We start from the raw sequence: 24,867 nt of genomic DNA, 5'->3' as shown, positions 1-24,867 counted from the left end.
TGGTGATATCTTTTGCCTCAAACTCGGCATTTCCGTGCAATATGATCTCACATGCCTCGTAGCGTTCAACGCTGTGCTTCCAATATATGTTGTCCTCGCAATTCCAGTTGATTCCCTCATTCATAACTCTCACATTCTCCAATTTACATCTTCCACACCTGCCAAGGAGAATCCAGTTTAACAAGTTAATGACGTTAAACTGTGTCATTATAAGATGTAACCTGTGTCCATATTCCAAGATATTTTCTCCATTGTCATGAATCCTAGTTGAACCCATGATATTATCGGCCTTTATGATCAAGCTTCCATCAACCTTGAAAAGAGAAGCAAGTTCACTTCACCACAATATAGTAATATCACATCTAATATCATACAATATAGGTGTACTTACATTGACATTCTTCCACTGGAATTCTGAAACCTCTACTTGTATCTCAGAGCCATTGGATATGGAACCTCCTGCGAACTACAATGAACAATTAATAAATTTACAACTGATATCAAGGAGTCGAGTCATTTAGAGTGATTGATGTGTGAACTTCAGAACCTATTGATCATATTCGTATGATGCCAATCAACAATTAATTGCCTCCAATCTGCAATTATACACACAGCTCCAAGTATCATTACTGGACAAGGATGACCGAAAACCAACGTAAATTGAATACATTTTCAAGATGTGATAAAACTAAAACATGATCCTATTGAGCAAATTTGATATCGTCGCTGCACGAAATTTAAATGTACCTCGGGAAGTTTAATATCGCATTTGGAAAGAAGATCACACGCATTTCTTATTATGTCCAACAGTGAACCATGAGGAGTCTGTAAGAAAAGGTAAAAAAAAATAAAAATAAAAAAAGGTTAAATACATGGAAATAACAGTAAAAAGCGTTGCGATTGCTCAACACTCGCGAAATGAAATTAACCTGGTGTAAAGACTTCCCCACATGTCTTCTTTTCTTCTTTGCAGATGATGTAACTCTTTTTCTTTCATTGAACACAATAAAGGTATCGAGATCGTCTGAACAAGCAGGTTAAAGAATTGCCGTAACGGATTGGATATCAAAAGAAATGACGAGTGAAACACCAATATGAAATTCCATATACCTTCTACCCCATAAGATCGCGATGAATATGTATTGAAGAAGCTGTCAGCAATATTTTGCATCGTGCATTCCAACCTGCCACCGGCAACACTGAAAGGGACAAAATGGTACAGATCATCAATGAATAATTATACATTAACTTCCACAAAACAAAAACAAAAAAAAGGTAGTTCTGAGAGTGTTAAAACAGAAGTTTCATAAACCATTAGCAACGTAATGTGTGCAACATTGTTAATAATTATGATCCACTGGTTGGATGGAGGACTAAATAATGAAAAAATAAATCCACCAGTGAAATGGTAAGAACAAGATCTTCAGAAGGATTTTACCTGTGAGTTTGTCCATATAGGTCTACATACGGGATTTGCTTTTTCGTATTAAGGACCATGCCAGGTAAGCTGTTAACACCATCACTTGATCCAACCAATTCGGCAGAAGGTAGATCCACATACAAAATATTCGTATTCGCAGGAAACTCTGTTTGCAAACTGGATAGAAATACACAAGGTAGTGTCTCAGAACTTAATGAAGCCCATGCTACAAATGACCAATAGAGACAGATAAACAAGCATCAGGGAAGATCAATAAACATTAAGCATAAACGAAAAACATTATGAAAATAGAAGCACCATTCTTTACTCTCTTACAAAAGAATACTTTGCAGGAGAAAGTATACAGGAAATTGTGGTGACAAAAGTCTAAATATCACCACGTGATCCAAACTAGTCCAATTTTTCATCTTGTCAAACATTATCGTGTGTTAGCTCCACGTGCAACATTATGACTGATGAACCCCCTCACTCTACTACATACTTAAACATCGTTCAGCTCTGTTGTACTGGACATTTGACATGGTTTTGCAGAATATAAAAATGCATCAGAAATTACCTGTTATGTGAGAGGTTCTCCTCAGATATTCCATATTTGGAAAACTCCGTATATTCTATACATGATAAGCCATATGCCCAGACACCATCAAGAGTTTTCTTCTCAATCAGAACATTTACTCCTTCTGTAGCCCCCAAGTTTCTCTTACATGATGCAAACCCCAGCTTCTGTTACATTCAAAAAATGAAACCGATAAATGACAAAACACGAACAGTCAAGCGACCAATTAACAAATTGACATAATTGCAACTTCCCACTAAATTATTTACTCTACGGAACATCCTATAAGAAATATATGTGTTCAAGAAAGGATTGAGCAATTCACAAAGCGGTGAGGGTTGTGGGAGGTTTGGAAGCTCAGGAATGGATGCGGTTTTTTTTTTTTTTTTTTTTTTTATCATAAAGTTTCCTGTTTTTCTGAGGGTCAAAGAAGCAAAAAAATCGGAGTAGAATTGGTTTCTACTTTCCTTAAACAAATCCGACTTTCCTTTTATTTTTCACGTAAGCCAAAATCACAGCACATGGGTATATATAGAGTCCCATAACGTGCATACACTACACAAGTCTCATATCACTCTTATTCGATTTTTCACAGCATGGAATTCCAAGAAACCCCTAAACCCGCCGCACAGTTCGTCTCAAGAAAACCGAGAATGAGAGTCTCTGCCCCCATAATATACACTTTCACAATCCCAGACTATGACGACGATCGCTACGACCCTGAGTTCGACGAATCGCTCAGCTTCTATGATCCATCCAATATCGACACAGGAACAACCAAAGGCACTAAGCTTATCCCCGACGACGACCACCAGCCAGACTTCATCGATCTAGTCAGCAGCGACGACGATGAGGTCGAGTCGGCTTTTCGACCTCGGAACCAAAGCCCTAAATCCAGCGATTCATTCAAAGCTTTCGACCTCTTCTCCGACTACGACCAGCTGTACGGGTACGGCGACGAGTTTTGTGAACCGGACAACATGGACGGCCCAATCAGCGACGGTGCTGACGTGGAGGATCTGACGGAGTCAGTGGGGTCGTGTGAGACAGCGATGAACAAGGACGACGGCGGTGACGATGAGAAGGTGGAAGAAGGAGAGGAAGTTGAGTCCGGGCCTAGTCGGAAACGACAGTGTCGTTGCCATATCAGAGTAGTGCGCGATTGGCCCAAAGGATGTGGGCCCATGTATAGGCCCAAGCAACCTTAGGTTTTACGTGTCAAAAATTTAATTTAATATACGTATGGTTTCAATGTTTCAATCTACTCTTAATTTAATTGAAGTTAAAGCTTAAGAAACATTATTTCTGTGTGTGTGTGCGTGTGTTTTTTTTTTTTGGTTTCTTTTCGTTTTCACTCTTGTTATCTTTAATTAAGATATGAGTGATAGAGAAACAACAAAGCGGAATTGAGATGCTATTCATGTTCATGATATGTTCATAGATAGATTTAAGTGGCACTAATAATAATAATAAAGAAAGCGTACTTAGATTACAAATAGTTACTTGATAAATACTTCGTCCTCCATAATTAATCACATAGTCCTGATACATTTTTAGTTTAAGATCTATAAGTACTAGTGATTTGGATTACAATGGGTTTAAACAAAGAAAAATGAATACACGCATATACATGAGGGGGATAGAAGTGAACAATATTATGGCAAAGATCATTCATTCGGAGATGATCAAGGTCACTTCGATTTGAGTCTCTCGTCCAACTGCTTAATATTTTGAACAATTGGTTCAAGTGGGTATTTTGATCAATGTAAAAAGTGATATGCAAATGTCAAGTATACCGTGTGCAACAGATAAGAGAATATATACCTTTAAAAAAATTAATGATATAAAATATAGTAAACGTTACATAAACTGGTTACAAGAAGCTGTTGATGAGATAAATCACAAAATATATTCAACCAGAGTCGAAATAAAACTATGATAATGTTATTGATTTTAGTACGTGCAATTCTAAAATCTAGTAATCTCATAATAATAATGGGTCTTTTTAATATATAACCTTAAATTTTTTTTTTCAATGAGTCCATGACCTCCTCTATAAATAATAATAATAAAAAAAAACACAATCAAACTCTAAATATATCACATTCAAAAGGCCACCTGCGTCGTTCTGAAAGATATTTAAGTCATTTGTACATATATTAATGATTTTTAAATTTTCAATACATATACACCTAATTACTTTTGAGGGCATATTTGTAAATGGTTGGAGGTTGTCGTTTTTCAATTCGATGTGATATTGTGATTTCAACAATATAAGAGGAAATGTTCCTTTTTGTCCAAATATCCTTCTCGGAGGTGATATGATACATTTTAGTGAAACGTATTGATATTTCGTTCAAGATCTTAGGAATGAGTTCTTAGGACAAGGGTTGTGACTCGGGATGCGCAAGCTTCAAGTCGAGATTATGATTGTAATAATAATCACGCCAGATATCAACATGGTTAAGTGGTTTGACTAAGCTCGAGTCAAATCGATTTTTATGCATTCAATATTATTGACTTTCTAGCTCTTGACAAATTTTATGTAGTCATTTTAGTATAGTAGCAGCTTGTAATCAACTTTAGAAGAGTCTCCGAGTGAAAATAAATTTTTTGCCTTCCCACGTGACACAATTCAAGATTTTCTCCGAATTCAACAATCACGAGTTTCGAAAAAACAAATCCGATTTATTTAAAGGTGAGGTGGGCTAAATTCTTGTCTTGGAATTCTTAATCCTAATTTACGCGAAGAATGAAATATTTTAGAGAACTAAATGTAAAATGAGAATGACGAATTTGCAATAACAAGAATATTAAAAACAACAAAAAAAACTAGGTAACTAGTCAACTTAGACGTTTGCCATTATTATATAGCCAACATATGGTAGATATTTTTTAAATAACCACAAGTATGACGTGGCATTTCCGATTTGCCCTTTCATTGAAATAAAAAGATGAGGTATTTACGTGAATTTAAGCGTGTAAATACGTGAATGTAACTATTTACTAAACGTTGGCTAAATAGCAATCTCAAAGTGTAATATGACTATGCCTAATTGACCCTAAAAACAATAACACAAGATGACTATATACCTAAATAGTCTTATGGAAAATATCATATATGTCTTTTAATTTTATTGAAATGTTGCACTCATATATATTTAAGTCGATCACAAATCGCCATCCTTATTTTTTTCATAGAATATCACGTTCTATTCATTTCTAAAAAATATCTATGTGGAGATATTTTTACTTAATAATTTATCAAACTATTCATAATAAATTTATCTAATATTATTGTAACTAAATTTTAAACATATTTATCATCCTACTTGGTTGAGCTTATTTGAGAATACATTTTTTTGGAAATCGGTTATTCGATCTTTGAAATTCATGAATTTTAACTAAGAAACGATAACTCCAGGTATTTAGTATTTACTTTCATGCATGATAACAAACTAATGTCAACAAAATAAAATTACAAAAATTAGACAAATAGCCAATTAAAACGTTTGGAATTGTCATACAGCCAATATTTCGTAAATCTTAAATAAATAGGCATAAAGATGACATGATCTGATAAATAGAAGTGGTTATTTACCTAATATTTACGTTTATAAATAAATGAAATTGACTATTTACCTAATTAATTTAGGAACAAACTTAGAATGAGGTATAAATACCCCAAAAATATAGGACAGTTGTGTCCAAATCTCTCGTACCTTATGTACGTCACTAAATAATTTAGCTTTCCTAATAGTGTAATTAACTTGTAGAGCTTAGCACAATAAGAAGAAGAAGAAAAAATTATATGAACATTTAATTCGTTTACTAACAAATTTCTAATTAATCAAGTCCCTCGTTGTAGCTTGTAATGATTTTGTTACGCATATGTTTAAAATTACCATTTTTTTGCAACTCCTAGGTTGAAGTAGTAAGGTCTCTAGTTGTCCTAATTTACTTATGTCACTCGAGTCACTAATTCTAATTTATAGAGCTCTTGGCTTAGGGAAAGATTTTATTTTTCTTTTCTCTACTTTTGTTTGTTCACTACGAGTCTATCACAACCAGGAGATTCTTATCTCTTCGTCGTTGTCCATAGATCAAGTCGTCGTCATACCCACAATAGTTAGCTTATCTTCGTCGTGCGAATTAGCGTCAATCAATCTCTCTAAATGTCAGGATTTGTTTTACATTTTCTCTTGTTATATTTCAATATAATCCATATTTAGATTTGATCACTTTGTACCACTAAATTTTTTAAAAGCAGTGTAGCAAAATAGCCAAATATGAAATTTATTTTTAGTCTACGTTTCACAACTTTTAGAGAAATAGCCAACAGGTTCATGTGACAATAATTAAGGTCTGATTTGCCCTTATTTATTAACAAATTCGTCATTTTCTCTCTCTTACTTTTTTTCCTACACTTTTTATATAAAAACTTCAAAAAACCATATCTATCTTATATGAACTCAAAATTGAGTGATTCCAAATCCTACAGATTCGTGACGCCGAGATCTTAAGAAATAGATCCATTGTGTTTGATGAAAAATTACGTTTAATACCATAGATGTAGAAAAATCACGTTACTACCTTAAATATGGAAATAACTGAAATTTTTTGAAATTATCGACATAAATATAATTTTTCAATATAGAAATACTAACTAAATATTAATAATTAAAATTAATTGAGAAAGTAAATAATACTTATCATAATAAAGAAAAATCAATTAAGTATTAAAGTATGCAAATGACCGCTTTACTTGTTATATTTTTCCAGCGTAATAAAATTTTAAAACTAGTTTGGTAACTTTGGTTTCCTTTTTTAATTTGCTAAAAGTTTGGTTTCCTTTTTTGTAACTCAATTACCCACTTTCCTTATATTTTCACGTAAGCTGTATCTCTCTCTCTCTATATATAATATATATAAACACAAGTCTCATATCATTATTCTCGCCACGACGGTGCAAGTAGCTATGTGATCTGAATGAGATAGGTCCTCTTTTAGCCTTCTTTACATTTAATATACTAAAATACAAATGTTTGAATCATTATTACAAATAATTACGTTCAAATCTACGTTAAATCCTTGATATGTAACGTTGTGAAAGTATCATAATGTTCCATCCAAAACCAATTGGTAATGAGAGGAGTAACTCATGACCTTTATAAGGTGTTGTTAGTTTCCATTCACTTTCAATGTGAGATTCTTAACACGCCCTTTCAAGATGACGGCTCTTTGTGTTCGCTCCTCTTAGACCAAATCCTAATGATTGGATCGGATACCCGTTTGGGCTTAATAGGCTCTGATACCAAGAGAAGAAATGAAGAAGAAGAAGAAGAAGATTGAGAGAGAGAGAGAGAGAGAGAGAGAGAGAGAGAGAGAGAGAGAGAGAGAGAGAGAGAGAAAATCTGGTAACTGTTGAACAAATCATTCTAACATAATTTCATTGAGATTGATTGATTACAATTGGTTATAATTACACATATATATAGTTAGCGACTCCTAACTAACGGTTTTGTTACAACCATAACCATTGAGAGTTAGTTACACAAGTGGAGTCTTGGATGCTGAGCTGGCACTAGTGACTAGGCTACTCTCATTCCCAAGAAATTTTAATAGTTCATCATCAAAAGTATTTGAGTGGATGCAGCTTCACAGTGAAATGTTTTATAGTGTCTGTCTTAGTTAGGGATTTTTCTAGTGGTTTATTACAATTCGTTCTTTGACAACTAATATTGAAAGGCTTCTTCTTTTTCTTCGAACATATGGACTTAGGAGCCCTAATGGCTGATTGTGATGCCATGTATATGTCAAATTAAATATTAAAGTTTGTTCAAAACTCTTTATCTTCTTTTTCATCCCCTTCTACGAATTTTTACCCTTCAAGAGTATCCTACATTGGTATGTACTGTTCCATTCAAAATTAGATTTTTTTCAAACTCTAGTATCTATCATGTAATTATTGAGTATCCAATTTTTTTTATTTTTATTTTTTAATAATGGATCAGCCCCCAGTCCCAGTCCGGTTTTTTTTTTTTTTTTTTTTTTTTTTTCTATCTCTCTTTTTTTTTTCTGATAAAATATCTATATTAAATTTCATAATTTTCTTCCTCTTTTTATAACTGAAATAAATTCAAGATTTATAGAAAAAAAAACATTTTGAGGTCATATAGCAAAAGCAAAAATACATGCCTATAGGGGAAATAATAGTTGGCAACAAAAGTTATAAAGAAAGGGGAATATTAATATTTTTAAATGGTATTATAACTACAGGGATTTAAAACATCACACATACATTTACAATCCGCTATCATAATAGCATAATTAAACTATATATAGGTGCATATAATATAAAATTGAAGTAATTAAACCCACAAGAGAATTCATGAGAATCATAATATCAACTTTATTTCTTATTCAGCAGAAAGAACAAAGTACAATGCCCAAATGACCTAAACGAAGAAGAAAAAAGAAAACAGTCCTAAACCTCTTTTCGCACAATGTACTAAAAATCATACTATTTTTCTAAAGATCATCTACTACCCAAGAATATCTCGATTCTACTTTAGAATGGATTTGTATGAAAAAAGAACACAATCAAAGATTGACTATAATTATATACGCCCGTCTGATGCATGAAGAGTACGTGAAATATATGTCTTGATTATACACATACATACAATGTAGCACAGTCTTCTTCTTGATCTGGTTGTGTTCTCCGGCCAATCGCACGCGATTCTTGACAAAGACGTTTCAAGAGCGACGTTTCTTCTTCAACACGACGACGTTTCGGCGAATTGTCGTCCACGTAAGCATCGCCGTCAAGATCGTCGCCGTCGGACGCGTCGAATTCCTCCCCAAAATGTCCGTCGACCAGCTTCTGATCATCAAGATCGTCGTGCGCGTATAATTTCTCCAACGATTCATCGTGATCACGATCATCGGCGACGAGATTCTGGTGAACACCTTGACTGGGTAGAGTCCACCAGAATTCTCGAACGGCGTTGGTCAGGACTTTCATTCTTCGCTTTTTGGAGACGATGGGAGTGCTGTGTTTAGGGCTTGGAGCGGGATGTAGCGACGCCATTGATGAGTTGTGAAGTTCACAAAAAGGCAGAGAGAGTTTTTGGGGGTTTCTCAGATTAGGGTTTTTGGGGGCTTTGATGATTGTAAAGTCTTTAATTCAACATTTGTGTTTCCTTATATAGACTACAGAGGAAATCAGGAAAGGAAAGGAAACCACTTAGTCCGACTTTATACACTTTTTATTAGGATTTTCATTCACGCCTTTTTTTTAAACAATAATTTTCATTCACTTTGAAAAATAAACTATTCATCACATTATTTTTTTTTTTTTTTTAATTTTAAAGTTCATAACTTGAGTGTATTTTTAATTTTTTTATATTGGGCATGTTTGGCACAGTTTTTTTAAGCCTGTTTTTGCTGTTAGCAAAAACCAAACTGCAATCTTACTGTTTGGTAAAACAGTTTTTAGAAAAAATTTCAAAAACGATTTTAAAAATTGTACATGAGTCACAAAAGCTAAGAATCTTAGTTTTTAGAAAAAGCGTTTTTGTATCTGATATAAAATTACTTTAATATCCTCATGTGATTATCCATAGCACTGTTAAATATTTATTTTATGTCTATTTTAGTCTTTTTACTATAATATATTTATTTTACCAAACGCTAAATCAATTTTTGTTACCAGCAACAACTGTTTTATAAACAGTTTACCAAACACCTTGTCAGTTTTTGAAAAAAACAGTTTTTTTCAAAAACTGAATCTAAAAGCACTTTTTTTTAAAAACAAAGCTATGCCAAACGATGCCATTATATCTTTCCTGCATTTAGTGGGGTAAAAATTATACATACACAGACTCGCGGAGCCAAAAAGTATATAATAATTAATAAAAGACTTCAAAAAAAAAAACATTACACTCAAATTATTAAATGGCGTAATTTATTAATTTTAAAATGCAATTTGTAAAAATAATTTCAACTTCCATCTAATATATAGTGCATTGATGAATTAGAAAACTCAATGTAAAAGCCTCCAAAAAAAAAAATTCACATTCAAATGATTAAAAGCTTAATTTATAGTTTTTAAAATGCAATGTGTAAAAATAATTTTGGACTTTCATCTACTATATATAGTGCATTGATGAATTAGAAAAATCAAACAAAACAATGTAAATTGATATTAAAAAAACAAGTCCATAAGAGGTAATCAACTCGAGTTCAAAATATTTTATTATTAAGTAAGTCCAATCAAATTTTTCAGATGAATCTAAAACAGTCTAGTTTAATTTTAAATCGAGGCCGCGATTAAGAGCGGACAAGACCAATTTTATATTATTAGGATGGACATATAATAATCTTCTTTCTTTTTCATTCTCATATTAAATTTATAAAAAAAATTAAGAAAATATGAATCTGTCTAAAATGATTTCTCCGGTGTGTAAGATTTGTTTTATTAAACAGTTTGATCTGGTGTTAATTTATTCAAATCATTTAAAGTATTACTATATAATTTGAAGACATATTTTATAGTATCGGATTGTGCACAACCTCATAAATTTCATACTTCGATAGGTGAATAATTTAATACGTAAAATTGAGAAAAAAAAAAAAATTCAAATTAAGAATTCCTTGATGTCTATTTTTCTTGATTAAAGTATTTAGCTAAATTTGTGCGAAATGTGAAATAAATCATTTTTTTGTGGTAGAATATGATTTATTGACGAATAAAAATGGGCAAGTCTGTCTAAAACCCACGATCTATCTTACATCTTCTAGCAAAAAAAAAAAAGAAAAAAAAAAAAAAGAAGCACGATCTATCCAAAATCCCGTTTCTATATGTCGTTCTATCAAGTGAAGCGTGACGTGATGTCGTATATTCTATACGAGTGTCGTTTTTACCAACTTTCTTTACTTACTTCGCCGAAGTTAAAAAGTCTCCCTGTTTTACACATCGAAGATCGAACCTACGAACACACTCTCAGCCCCAAAACCACCACCGTTTCTCCACATCTCTGACCACTCTCCTCCGAAACCCTAACCATGGCGAGCGCGGACGAATCCAAACAAGAAATTGACCTAAAAAACCCTAACAATAATCGCGACGAAGAAAATGAAGAAGAAGAAGACGACGACGACGACGACGCGGCGGAGGAATACGACGACTCGGATTCCGACGAGGAAGATGAGTACGAAGAAGACGGAGAAGAAGAACCGCGACGGAACCAAGAATCCCTGGCTCAGGAATCGCGGTCGAAGCTTGAGAACCTGGTGAGGAAGCTGTCGAGCGAGAAGGTCTTCGTTCGAGTCCACGATGTGATCATCAAGGGAAACAAAAAGACGAAGGAAAGCGTGATCGAAGCGGAGGTGGATGGTCTCAGGAGGGCTCGGACGATGCAGGAGCTTCTGGAAGCCGCCGGAGCCGCCAACGCGAGGCTTCAGGGGCTCGAAATCTTCGACGCCGTAAGAATCACTCTCGATTCGGGTCCGCCGGAGCTTCCCGGCACCGCAAATGTCGTCGTCGAGGTCGTGGAGGCCAAGAGCCCCCTTTCCGGCGAGTGCGGGGCTTACACCAAGCCAGCGGTGAGGCTTCGTTCCATTTTGCTATGTGTTTGGTTGTTTGCTCTGTACGTATAAATGACTGTCGATTGTTCCGAAATGTGCTGAGATTTTTGCATCTTTGTTGATGCTTAGGTTTTAAGATGAGTATTCGTAACTCCATTGTGTGCAAATGGAGTTGACTGAACATCTGTTTTTATGTCAGAATTTGCACCTATTTGTATCTATTTTGCGATAACTCTTCTAGTTTATTTGATCCCATTCGGTCTTCTTTTCAATTTGCTTCAAATAGTTCGACATTCCCTGAAATATTGCCAGCCTACGAATTTCGACCATTTCGGTGTTGCCAGAAGTGGTTTCGACCCTTTTGGTGTTGCCAGAAGTGGTTTCAATTTACAATTTTATCTTGTTTCCATTTTCTCCTCCTGTGTTTTCTTTTTCTTCACAGGAATAGATATGTGATTTGGTTCTGTTGTAGTGTTGCTAGTTAGTATGTGCTTAACAGTAGGGGATGTTTTGGCGCTGGATTGGAAATGAGGATACGAAATGGATTTTTACAGTTCCTAACATGTGTGAATTTTTTTGGTTCATTAAACTGAAATGTGGTTGTCTTACATGTATAGGTTTATGTTGCAATGTATTATCTGTTTTTTTTCTTCTTTTCGCTAGTGGCTTCACTAAAATTTCAGCAGGAAGAGATATAGGACTTTGTTCTGCTTCTTGTTAGTCCACGCTCTTTGTTGGGGATGTTTTGAGAAAATTATGTGTTTGCATGTAAATATATGCCTTTGTTGTTGCTGTCAAAGAAGAATACACTTACTAGTCGATATTCCCCATCTATACAGTTTTAGTAGAACGTAATTGAATCTGGCTCAATATTTCTCTTTTCATGAATAGGCGATGAAAAGACTTCTCATGAAGGTTAAGATACTCAATAAAGTTTTTATATGCATTTGTTTTACGATGAACTTACTCGTTATATTCTAAACCATATTATTAATCATGGGCTTTCGTGTTCAAGGATGTAATATGAAATTACTAAATTTTGTTACCATGTGAAATAGCTAATGTAATAATTATGCTTTTCTAGGCTAGGTCTTGGACACTCGAAGGTTCACTTAAATATAAGAATTGGCTCGGATACGGGGATCTGTGGGATGGCTCTTTGGCTTATGGTCCCAATCAGACATTTGAGATAAGTGGTGGTGTGTTCGTGCCGAGGTTCAAAGGTTTTTTGTCGCCTCTGGTAGTACGGGCATTCTTGCTTTCTCAAGATTGGCAAGAATACTCTTCTTACAGAGAGCGACAATTGGGACTCTCCCTTGGCTTGTTGTCGACAAAGCACAATGACTTGGTGTACAATCTCGGGTGGCGTACCCTAACAGATCCATCACAGATGTCCTCTAGGACGATAAGGAGGCAGATTGGGCACGGATTACTTTCGTCGCTCAAACATACCTTTAAAATCGATGCAAGAGATTCTCCTATGAGGCCAACCCAAGGTTATGCTTGCGTCTTGACTAGCCAAATTGGTGGCCTTTCACCCGATCCTCGCTGCTTACGGTTTTTACGGCAGGTATTATGTTTTCCTTTTATCGAAGTTTTAATGTTGCATTAGTGGCTGATTTGATTGTAATTGGCCTTCCATGTCTGTGAGGCCTTTTTTTGTCCATCCAAAGTTACATGGAACTCTAAATAAGCTCAGCACACCAAAAAAAAAAAAAAATTCACTATCCCTTCTGCATTTTCTCTAATAATAAAGGAATTACCAATGTAATAATTTTTCTCTCTCTGTACTAGCTCTGTACATAGACCCCATCATGTTTGTATTTATTATGTTTTTATTTTTTATTTTTATGTTTTGTTTTCATAACTTTCTGTTACTGGAATGCCTAACAGGAATTTGATCTTCGCTATGCTCTGCCTTTTGGATTCTTTAACGCTGCGCTGAATTTTGGTCTCTCTGGGGGTGTCGTTTTCCCATGGGGAAATGGTTTCATGAACAAGCCTTCATCTCTTCCGGAAAGATTCTTCTTGGGTGGTGATTTCTCACCAGTTTGCACAATCGGAGGCCCAACTACAGTCTGGGGGTTCAGGACAAGAGGAATAGGGCCTACAGAACCGAGAAGGCAAAATAACAACAATGGACAGGATTTGGAATCTCCCGGAAGAGATTTTATTGGTGGAGACCTTGCTGTTACTGCATTTGCAGATCTCTCCTTTGATCTTCCACTTCGCTGGTTGAGAGAACGGGATGTTCATGGACACGTTTTTGCGGGCGCTGGTAACCTTGCTAAGTTAACCGAGAATGAATATCGCAACTTTTCAGTTAAGAAGTTTGCCGAGTCGTCTCGACGCTCTATCGGAGCTGGAATTGTTGTACCCACAAAATTCTTCCGTCTAGAGGTTAGCTTTCGGACCCGTTCCTATTTAGTTTACCATCATGGATATTAGATTAGTACCTTCTACTTACTGAATCGGTCGTTATTGAGACAGTTGTTATTAACTTGTGCTGGTTCAAGAATCAAGAGGTTGAAAATTCTATCTTTTGCTTCAATGCCTAGATCTAATCTTGACATTTTATTGACGAATTTTTTAGACCGCTCTCCATACTTAACGTTTCAAAGGAAATAAATAATAAATTTCTAAGAAGCCTTATTAGCAATAATGGAAATCATGGTTGGGGAACATAGTAAATTTGAAATTGACACAGCCTAAATTATTGTGATGTTCAAGAACACAGCCTCTCCATTTATGAGAGAAACACACAGAATTTAAGAAAAAAAATATAACATGAACCCTTTTTTATCAGAAATTACACGCCCTGAAACAGTAGATGTGGAGCCAAAATTACAAGACAGAGGACCGACTCTCGTACAATCCCAAGCCCAGACAAATGGATTAACAACCTCGAAAACCCATAAAAACTAAGGAAGGGACAGTCGATAGCCAAAAATTAAATAGAATACAAAAATCGGGACTGCCATTGCCTACCCAATTTCTAATGAGGTCTTCAATCGAATAAATCCTTGAATTCACCTGATGAAGAAAAGAGCCACATTCCCAAGTTATGATTGATGTATTTGACGAGTCCAAAGGGGGACGAGTCAGCATCCTGAATTTTTTCGGGCTCCCCAAAGAGACCACATCGGAGGACAAGAAATTAAAAACTCTATTTTATTAACCCTACTAATAAGGAAATGAAATTCTATTTTAACCTTCCCGTTGAATAAAAATACTAATTTCCCCTACCTTGTTCAATTAGGAGAAAATTAATGATCTAATATTTATAGCACTTGCATGTAGTAGTATACCAAAGATTAAATTTGCAGAATTCGCAGACAGTTATTCACATCTTGAAATGAGTAGTATATATATAGCGTTTCTTAACATGTTTGTATGTTAAGGTTGACATGTCTATTCAGTTAATCGTTTTAAATTTATAATAGAAATTATAGTCCTTGAAATTAATATATTGGTTTTATTGGCAGTGCAACTACTACTACATATTGAAGCAATTTGAAGAAGATCGTGGGAAGACTGGCTTTCGCTTTAGTATATCAGCCCCATCGTAAAAATCTGGAAATTTCAATAATTTTAATTCGGCGGCTGTGGAATGGCACACCAGATATGTCATTTCCGGTAAAATCATAAACAGAGAAGAGGTTTTTAATTTACCCAGGTGACAACTCTGTTTCTTTGCTAAGCATATTAGCTTAGACAGTGGTTTTTTGTTTTGTTTTGTAATTTGGAACCTAGACTGCAATTCATAAAAGGTTGTTCTTCATGACGGCCAATTGAAGGAAAATAAGATGACTTTGATATTAAATGAACCATGGAACTGTTTAAATGTCGTATGATTTTTGAAGCTGACAATACATTTTCTCGGATCAAATATGGTTCGTTTTGAAGGTTTGTTTTCTAATGCAGGAATTAATTATTTGTTTTTCGACTCTATTTGGTGGTCACATTTGGTATCAGTGCACTTAATTCTTTTTTTCAATCAAGCGATTTTTAGCCGTGGTGTTTGCTCCATTGAAATTTGAATAATAATTGATGGGGTTGAACTTAAACATAATCCACTTTTATGGAGACTTTTACCACACGAAACTTGTTTTCGTTCCGATCGTTGATATATATATATATATATATATATATATATATATATATATGTATATATATATATATGTATATGTATATATATATATATGTATATATATAATGTGTGTATTAAGTTTTATGCACGGTTTTTCTGATATATTTTAACCTTAAAATTAGTTCTTCAAATTTCAAGAAAAATAATACAAGGAGATTTCTCTCTCGTCTTTGCTCTTTTCAGGTTTTACTTGAGATTTTTCTTTGAAAAAATTTCATAACTAACTTAAAACATGCGTTATTTTTATATTTTACTCATATTTTTAAAATATTAACCAATAATCGTTTTTTTTATGTAACAATACCCTCGTGTTTTAGAATTTTAATCAACAATTATTGAAATCTGATCACAAATTATTGAAATTTGGTAAAGAATTATTGAAATCTGGTGAACTGTTATTGAAATATGGTGAATTGTTATTAAAATTTACTTTAAAGTTATTGAACTCTGATCAATAATTATTTAAATATGGTCAACAACAATTGAAATTTGATTAACTGTTATTGAAATCTAATTAATTGCTTTCGATTATTTTCACTTTTCCCTTTATAGGGTTGTTAGCGCATAACAGATCATGTTTTATAGTTTTATTTTTATCGAAAATCTTAGTGTCAATAAGTAGTATTAGCTGGTATAAATTAGTTTGCATCTAAATCTAATAAATTTACTGAGAAAATTGCTTCTGATGCACACACAAAAAAAAAAAAGGAATTAGAAAAATAAAAACAATAATATATAAAAGGTCTGATAGGATAGTCGAATATACTACTACATTCACTTAGCTATCATTTTTAGCCTTATTTAGCTATGTAGACGTCCACTAAAAATAATTTTGAATTGAATTTTATTCTTTTAAGACATTGTTATATGCATAGGTATACGTGATGCTTACTGTTTATTTGCGCTATTTTGCTTAGGTTAAATCTAACCGGGCTAAGCATAAATCTAACCTTAGATATATAAAGAAGTCTGGCAGATCGGCAATGCCTAGATTCAAACATTACTAAACTTGATTTTATTCCATTCTTCCATTAATTTTTCTCTTGTTAGTTCGATATTATTCTCCTAAACGTCAGTTTTTGGACCTACCTGTTTAGTACACAAAATAAACAACTTGAGCATGGTTGGCAATAAAAATAACGAGAAAAAAAAATGCATTTTCATGTATTTATTATTCAAGTCGATGTTGAGGCTTATATGCAAATCGAAGTTAAGAATTAATAATGTTGATAGTTATCTAAATCATAGCAGCGTACACCTAACTCAATTATTTGACGTTGATATAAAATAAGAAAATGCTAGTGAATTGACGAGACATATAGCAGAAGTATTTTCATATATACTTGTACATGTTGATGAGTATTATAGTCTAGACTCGACATTTGGACGTATGTCTCTCATTCTTTCTTTCTTTTTATTTTTATTTTAAGAAGAGTGACATTTCTATTAAAGTCTTATGAGTCTCCGTTGATTTATTTATTTTTAATTTTTTTTCATTGAATTTGAAGACGTCAAGGGAAGCATATGGAATCTTGTAGCCTGGTATAAAAGTTGGACAGAAGACAATAGCCATGCCTTGCCAATTTAAATTTTTATCAGTAGTGCTTATATTAAAGAGAGATTTGCATCAAAGTCATAAATTCGGCTCCAAATCGCAAATGAGTCACGACGAAAAAATGTGTTGCATAGATGTCACTTTGATAAAAAAAATAGGACCAAAATACCCTTACGCAGATTTCAAAGTAGACTCGCAGTCAAATATTTCGAAAAAAAAGTAGACTCATAGAAGAAATTACAAAAAGTAGACTTGCAGTCAAATATTTCGAAAAAAATAGACTCACAGAACAAATTACAAAAAGTAGACTCGCAGTCAAATATTTCAAAAAAAAAAGTAGACTCCTTTCGAACACGAGACCGCCGTCGCTGCTTCCGAGCAGGACGTCCATCGCCATCGCGTTCCCGGCCAGCATCACGCTCGCCGCCGCCGCCGCCACTCCGACGTCCCTCAGGGACGCCTTCACGGCCGAGCACGGCTTCGTCGCCGCCTCCTCCTCACCGGATTCCGGGTTCACGCTCGACGAGGTCGCACGGTTCTGCAGATCCACTTCATCTCCGACCGCCGCCGCCTTCGCTCGTACCCCTGGACGCTCAGGCGCGACTCGGCCGCCAGTCTCCTTCTCCGGCGGGCTGGTCTGCGCGGTCTGCAGAACCCGCTCCACCATCCTCGTGAGTTGAGCGAATTTTACGTTCGAATCGCGCTGAATCTCATCGAATCTCCGCCGGAACCAGCCTCTTTTGTAGGTGAGGGTAATTTAGACTTTCTATAGGTGACAAAAATGCAAATAAGTGATACGGATGCAATTTTAGCAAATAAGTGACACAAATGCAAGAAATGGCTGAAGTTGTGACTTCAGCCGCAAATGCCACTATATTAAATTACCAATTCAAACTTTGATAAATCTCAGGGGGAAAGTCCTAGACTTTCAAAATGCCAAACGAACTCTCAACTCATTTATACAAATTATGAGCAAGGGTATTCAACTTTTCTGAAATCCGCGCAGTCTTAGGGTCCGCTTGGAACCTGAAAAATGTGAGCGAAAATAAAATGAGAATCCGTTGTATTTTCTTAACTTTGTTTGAGTAGAAAAAAATAAGAAAGAAATAGGATTCTAACCACTTCTAAACATAACAAAGAATTTTGTTTTCACGCGTTCTTCATACTATTTTCATTTTTCTTCAAATTTTCACTTTCTCTTCCATTTATGGGGTTCCAAATGGACTCTTAAGAAAATCAGAAATTAAAACCCGTAATTTTTCTAGTAATCCCAGCAGTTGCCAGTCAGGACAATGTTCCTTCACGCAAATACCTTTGGACGAGGGTGGCAGCATGAGAGAAGACTATAGCCTTTCTCCATCCTCACTCGAAGGAGTGCTGACACTTCTACTTCAAGCGCTGACTCCGCATGTAACTTTGAAGGGAAACCATTAATCACCTTATTTTGGTGGTCCAAAGCCACTTCAACACTCGTGCCCATATTCCCACTCCACGAAGCATCAATGAAGACACAAATCTAATCCTTACTCGGCAAATCAATCATTATGTCACTCTGAACATTCTCTCTCGCCTGAGTTTCCTACCTCATTGTCACTTTCAACAACAAAAACTTCTCTTTGCGGCCGTAAAGTCACCGTCACTTCAATCGCGCGCTAGTTTGGATTTTCCAAGAAAGGCCTTATCATTATCACACCATACCAAGGAAACATGCGATGTATGCTACAAAGCCAGCGTGTCTTCGGCATCCAAGAGATGGACGCTGTGACGTTCTATCTACTAGAGAAATAAAACAAAGTGCTTTGGCGAAATCACCCTCAAAGAACAAGTGTTGTGACGATTCCATAACATTCAATTCGCACAATAAGCACCCAAGCCCTCGATTAGTAAAAATTCGGCTATAGTTATCACCTGTAAGCATGTAATTATGCCCTATTTTTCACAAGCGAAGTTTCCACCGTTCACGAATTTTGGCCATCCTGATTTTCTTACACACCATGCTCCCCGAACAAAATATTGCACTCCTAGTTTTCCCATACGCGTTCTTGACAGAGAATCAACCTGAAATCGTGCTTGCCTACAAAATCCGGTTTAGACCTAGTCTCGGTAGCGGCATAATTTTTAGAAAACCATTTCAACTCTTGGACTTGAGACTTGTTGAAGGGGAGACTCATTCCAACTCTTGGTAAGTGGTCATAAAAGATTTTTTTGACTATTTAGCGTACAAACTTCTCGCCCCACAATGGATTTAGGGGGCTCAATTGAGCGCATGATCGAACCAAGGGACCAACACCTCATTCCACATATTTGCGTAATTCATCTATGACCCATCTTGATCCTTCATCTAGAACCGAAGTTGTAGAGATAATTGTCTTTCAAACCGTGTAATCATTTGATCATTCTCAAGGGAAAGAGTTCCCCTCGAGAATATAATATTTCGAACAGAGAAGGTTACAACACATTCACTCCTCCCCCTCAACAATTTTCAAGCCAACTTGGCTTAAAAGGGCTTTCCTGAAGTCGCGTGCTCGCCAGATTCTTAAATCATTTAAAAGTTTAGGTTTAAAAATCTCATTCCAACTTGTAAGAAATAAATAAATATTTCTTCTCCGAGCTTGCACTCTATCAAAAGCACTGCACCAAACCATCAATCTCTTCATAAAGTGTCTTACTCGAAACACAGTAGACGACAATTCCTTGGAGAACTGACATCATAAGAGTCGTATGTCCGGCCTGCGAAAGCAACCGACTCTTCCAACTCTCTAATTGATTTTTCCTTAAGAATTCAAGAAGGTCAAAGTCTTTAATTAGACCAATTTTGGGAGAGGAAAATTGGATGCCTAGATATCGCTTATCTTTTTTTCAAAAATCGCATATGGAGTACCCGGTGAATATCCTTAGCATAAAACACAACTCCCGACTTCCCAAAGTTATTTCTTTCCCCCATTATCTGGAATACTTTTTTAGGCAATCGAGAAGGATTTTCGATTGGCAAACGGACACCTGAAGTAGAGAAACGCACCATCTGCAAAACATTAAGTGGGATATTGGTGGGCACGTCCGAATACCGCGTAGCCCCTCTATGTTTGAATCATGGAGCTATTCCACTGCAAACATTAAAAATATCTTGTTAATTTTTAAAATAAGCTAACTAATAAATTAACTTTTGACCCTAAAATAACTAAATAAAAGCTATACAATTTTAGATTTTATGATTAATTACATAAATTTTGCCCCGAACTCTTACGCGATTAACAAAGTGTCCCCTGATCTTTGAATAGTAACAAATGTTTACCTTAAACTTTTAAAATCTTGCACAATTTGAACTTCTGTCTAATATTTAACAAATTTTGAGGGAAAATAAGGGTACAACCGTAAAGTACCCAGCTTCATCTTCCCCATTCATTGTTCTTCGTAGTTTTTTCTTTTATCTCCTACGTATAAATGCCTCGTTGCAAATTTGTGCCTAAACTAATTAAATCCTAATTAAGTTAAAATATTTGTTATCCAGTTTTGACACCCATTTTGCTTCCTATTTTGCTGTTGTTTATCGTCTTTGCGCAGAGGCTATATTGTTGATTCACACTTCAACTTACTTTGAGTAGTAACGTAAAAAATATATACAAATCATTATTATATAAAAAAAACAACTCATTAAACTAAAAATGAAAAAAAAAACTCTTTCTTTTCTAACTACTAACTCGCTTCATATTTTTTTGTCTGTCAAAGGTGAATTTGGAGATGAAAGGTGGTGTTAATGGTTTGTGGGCTCGGTCATTTTATTTTTTTGGTGCTTTATTTTCTTTTCCTTTTTATTTTTTTTACATTTTTTTTTTGTGATCAAAAGGTACATTTCGATTTCACAAGTTATTTCTACATAGAGGAAATCATTTGAGCTAAATGAAGACATTTCTCCGAATTTTGGATTCAGTGTACATAGTTGAAATACCTATGAGGGGTTATAGCGTTGAATAGCATGTTTAGCATTGAAAGAGAAAAAGAGAGGGGCGTGGAAGGAATATGGAGTACAAAAAAGAATTAAAAACAAAAAAATTAGGGAAGAAAATAAAGGTGTAGTTGATGTTTAATATCACATACTGTTCACCTCAAAGTGGATTGATTATTTTAGTAATTTTGTTTACAAAGTTACGAAATTCTGTTAAATATTAGATGGAAGGTTTAATTGTGCAACATTTTAAAAGTTTAAGGTGCACGTTTGTTACGATTTAAATATTCAGCGGCACTTTGATAATCGCAGAAGAGTTCAGGGGAAATTTATGTAATCCTAGACTTTATAGCATTATTTTATCTAAATTATATTGTTTTTAAAAATTATAAACAAGCCAATTAATTATTTATATACATTTAAAGTTGTTTGAGCGTTGAATTTTATTAAAGGGTTTTTTTTCTTTTAAAAAGGATCAATAGAGCTACTAAATCAATAGGTTAGGGACTAAAATACTTTAAATACAAATTAGGGACCAAATTAGCACAGTCATAAAAGTTCAAAGACTATTTCTGCCAAAAAAAAAAAAACTTATAAGAAATTCTGACTATACATTCTGCTTTGATCAATAATAATTTTAATTTACCTTTAACAATTTTACGTAATTTCCTGGTTTACTTTTAATCATATCATAATTTATCCATTTAAATGATAAAACTTTGAATCTTTTCATGTTTTACGCAGTAAATTCACAATTTTGCATCAAGTAATTATGATCGTCTAGCTATTTAGAGAAGAAATTTATAATCGTCTCATTATCAATCTAGGTTCAGTCAAGCATTGGGATATTAATGAATAATTTAAAAGTTGTGCGGTAATAATTTCTTTCCTTATACATATATATATATATATATATATATATATATATATATATATATATATATACACACCAATGAGATATTAACTAGGCACTTTGGCTTAACTTTTCCATACATATTCGAGGAAACTGAAACTTAATTACCATGGAGTATCAAAGCAAAAGATTTACAAATTAAGTCGATCACACAACCAGATAATGACATGACATTGTAAGGATTATTTTTATATAATGATCTCTGTATCACATACAAATCGCATTTGTGTATTAATTATCATATCAACTCGATCACAAGCAGTTAAATAATTACATGACATTATAATGATTATTTTTATCTAATGATCTCTGTCTCACACAAATGCAATTTGTGTGTTAGTGGAAAAGACAGACATCCCCAGAGTGTTAAATGACAAAGGATAGATCCGCATAAATAGGGTCACGTATTTTCATGCATGGGAAAATAAAAAAATTAATAAGCGAAGGAAAACAGGGGTACTGTTGGGGGTTGACTTTACAGTTGGATCAGTCATGGGTGTTGCCGAATCTTTCTTGGTCGACCTGTATTTTTAAATTTGTCACAAGCTACAACAATAATAACAAAAAATGTATTCCCAAAGAATTAGGCCTGTATTTTCTATAATATTTTTCACAAGCCACAAGTTCAACAACAATAGCAAAAAAAAATGAATTCACACACACACACACAGACACACACACATATATATTCATAGCTATAGCTACAGGAAGAAAAGAAAAATAATAATTCGAAAGAATCGGTTCTATTGGTGTGTTTCGGATGGAAAATGAAATCTCTCATTTCTACTTGAGGTAAAATAATATAGGGTACCACTTTACTATAATTATAGTTGGGTGAAAATTAAATTTATCTATTTTTACATGCGGGGCCCGGGTTTAGACGGCATGGCAAAACAATAAATTAACGATTAATGAAAACCAATTAAAATTAAAATAGTTTAAAAGGTACTATAAATTATAAAACATATCTCTGTTCAAAAAATTAATTAAATCCAACTGTTTTTGCACCCATTAAAAAAAAAAAAAAAAAAAAAAAATCCAACTTCCTTTTCAAGCTGGATATATTAAAGTCGGTTTTAGTCCTAACCATCTTTAGATCAGCTTCTTTTTTAAGCATTTCTTGGACGGCACTAAATTCTCTCAAGAAGCTCGTGATATGGGATTGAAAATATTATTGACCCTAAGTTTTTTTTCTTTTGCTGGTTCAACCTTTAGTTGGTTGTATATCATATGCGTATTATGGGCTGTAAATGTTTTGAGAACATAAATGCTGAGAGAGTGAGAGAGACACACGAGTGAGGAATATTGACTTCCAATATTTCTGGCCTATATTGGTTAATCCATGCCGTTATTATTCCTCTATATACCTGGGTATTGAATGAATTTTTATGACATTATAAATATAGCATGTATGCATATAAATTAATTATTTTAGAATTTGAGTGACACGACTGAATAAATTCTTATGCAGGAGTAAATAATACAATTATTATACGTACTTTGACTCTGATTTAATTAAAGATATTTTTTTCTGTTAAAAATGAAAATTAAGGTAAATAATACGTAGGTACTAAATTTTTCAAAGGCGGAATAGTATGTGCATCATATGTATGCCCTAACCTTTCCAGCTAGAGATATATGGGACTTTCCAATGAGTAATATTTATTATCATTATTGATGTACCAATGGAATACATATCATCCCTTTTATTTAACAACCTCTTTTGAAAGTGGGTTTCAATGGTCCAACAAGCTACATGAGATGGCATGTAATTTCTAGTTATCAATATATCACATAATTCCAAACATATAACCTCAAAATTTTGTTGACTTTAGTTAATATAGGACAAGAAAAGTCTAAAACAAAGCAATTGGGTCCACTTTTTACTTTATTTTTTCTTCTCCTTTTAGCTTAACCAGAACCAGAAGTGTTGATGTAAAAAATATTACACTAAATATTGTTCCATGAAATATCAACTTACAACGATTAGAAATGCTTGATAAAATGAAAAATATTAGATCAAGTTGTCTAGCTAGAGATAAACCAATCTATCTTGGAGATAAAAATATAAATGACGATGATGTGCGATAATAAAAATTTCTAGCATATAATCGAGAGCATCCCGTCTTTCTCATTTTGATTAGTCTTCTTAAACTTGAGTGTTTTCGTAGGTTGATCAGGCTCGTGATCGTTTTAGTCTTCTTACACGACTATTTTTTATATGCATCTAGTCCGTCTATACTTCTTCGATATTTTAGGTTTTCATTGATAGATTTTTTTATTTATGAACTCGGCGTTTTTCATAATTTCTTATCCTCCAGTTTTTGCTGTAGAGCGACCATGTATTGTATGGCAAGTAGTAAAACAATTTATACTAAATTCGTCAACAAAGTAATATGAGTCACATATATTTGTCTTCGTTTGTTGGTCTCTAATTTTTTTATTCATATGTAACGTGCATTTTTCACTGTCATAACTCACGAGCAGACAAACTAATAAACCTTTAAAATAAAGAAGCACAGGGTTCATGTTTAGCAGAAGTTGACTAGTTTGTCCCTGTCTCAAGTTTTATAATGTTATGAAGATTGTCTAATCAAGCTTTACTCTCCAAATCAATTACTCATTCTTTCTTGCCTCTTCAACATATCATTATTATCGATTTAAATTTTACTGCAAAAGGGTTCATGTTTAGAAGAAGTTAGCTAGTTTGTCCCTGTC

At 34.1% G+C, this 24,867-nt stretch overlaps 2 protein-coding genes and 1 long non-coding RNA gene across 3 annotated transcripts; 1 reads left to right on the top strand and 2 right to left on the bottom strand.

The window, feature by feature from the left end:
- On the bottom strand, nt 1–468 carry LOC149379680 (uncharacterized). The gene is made up of 3 exons (XR_016294278.1): nt 392–468; nt 222–313; nt 1–158 (listed from the first exon to the last, which is right to left on the bottom strand). It is a non-coding gene; the product is annotated as an uncharacterized LOC149379680 (long non-coding RNA).
- Nucleotides 469–581: 113 nt separating this feature from the next.
- Nucleotides 582–2,230, bottom strand: LOC149379679 (UTP--glucose-1-phosphate uridylyltransferase 3, chloroplastic-like). Its single transcript, XM_089604050.1, has 6 exons — nt 1,998–2,230; nt 1,439–1,646; nt 1,111–1,199; nt 930–1,024; nt 748–825; nt 582–596 (listed from the first exon to the last, which is right to left on the bottom strand). Exons 1-6 carry the CDS (start codon nt 2,029–2,031, stop codon nt 582–584), a joined length of 519 nt encoding a protein of 172 aa, XP_089460176.1. The 5' UTR covers nt 2,032–2,230.
- Nucleotides 2,231–10,952: 8,722 nt separating this feature from the next.
- LOC149379678 (Outer membrane OMP85 family protein) lies at nt 10,953–15,497 on the top strand. Its single transcript, XM_089603663.1, has 4 exons — nt 10,953–11,606; nt 12,673–13,158; nt 13,482–13,988; nt 15,074–15,497. Exons 1-4 carry the CDS (start codon nt 11,067–11,069, stop codon nt 15,155–15,157), a joined length of 1,617 nt encoding a protein of 538 aa, XP_089459789.1. The 5' UTR covers nt 10,953–11,066; the 3' UTR covers nt 15,158–15,497.
- Nucleotides 15,498–24,867: the final 9,370 nt, after the last annotated feature.

This window comes from Urtica dioica, chromosome 12 (assembly GCF_054948205.1).
Source record: "Urtica dioica subsp. dioica isolate 48M chromosome 12, U.dioica_male_clone48M_v1_H2, whole genome shotgun sequence".
Classification (NCBI taxonomy): Eukaryota; Viridiplantae; Streptophyta; class Magnoliopsida; order Rosales; family Urticaceae; genus Urtica; species Urtica dioica.
The sequence above is the reverse complement of the archived record's forward strand: the minus strand, read 5'-3'. Positions and strand labels throughout refer to the sequence as shown.

Excerpts from the sequence above, each read along its gene's own strand:
- LOC149379679 (XM_089604050.1), bottom strand. The coding sequence starts at position 2,031 with ATGGAATATCTGAGGAGAACCTCTCACATAACAG. Across the intron at positions 1,200-1,438 it reads CTATATGGACAAACTCACAG|TGTTGCCGGTGGCAGGTTGG; the intron begins GTAAAATCCTTC and ends TGTCCCTTTCAG. Across the intron at positions 1,025-1,110 it reads GCGATCTTATGGGGTAGAAG|ACGATCTCGATACCTTTATT; the intron begins GTATATGGAATT and ends CTGCTTGTTCAG.
- LOC149379678 (XM_089603663.1), top strand. The coding sequence starts at position 11,067 with ATGGCGAGCGCGGACGAATCCAAACAAGAAATTGACCTAAAAAACCCT. Across the intron at positions 11,607-12,672 it reads GGGCTTACACCAAGCCAGCG|GCTAGGTCTTGGACACTCGA; the intron begins GTGAGGCTTCGT and ends ATGCTTTTCTAG. Across the intron at positions 13,159-13,481 it reads GCTTACGGTTTTTACGGCAG|GAATTTGATCTTCGCTATGC; the intron begins GTATTATGTTTT and ends AATGCCTAACAG.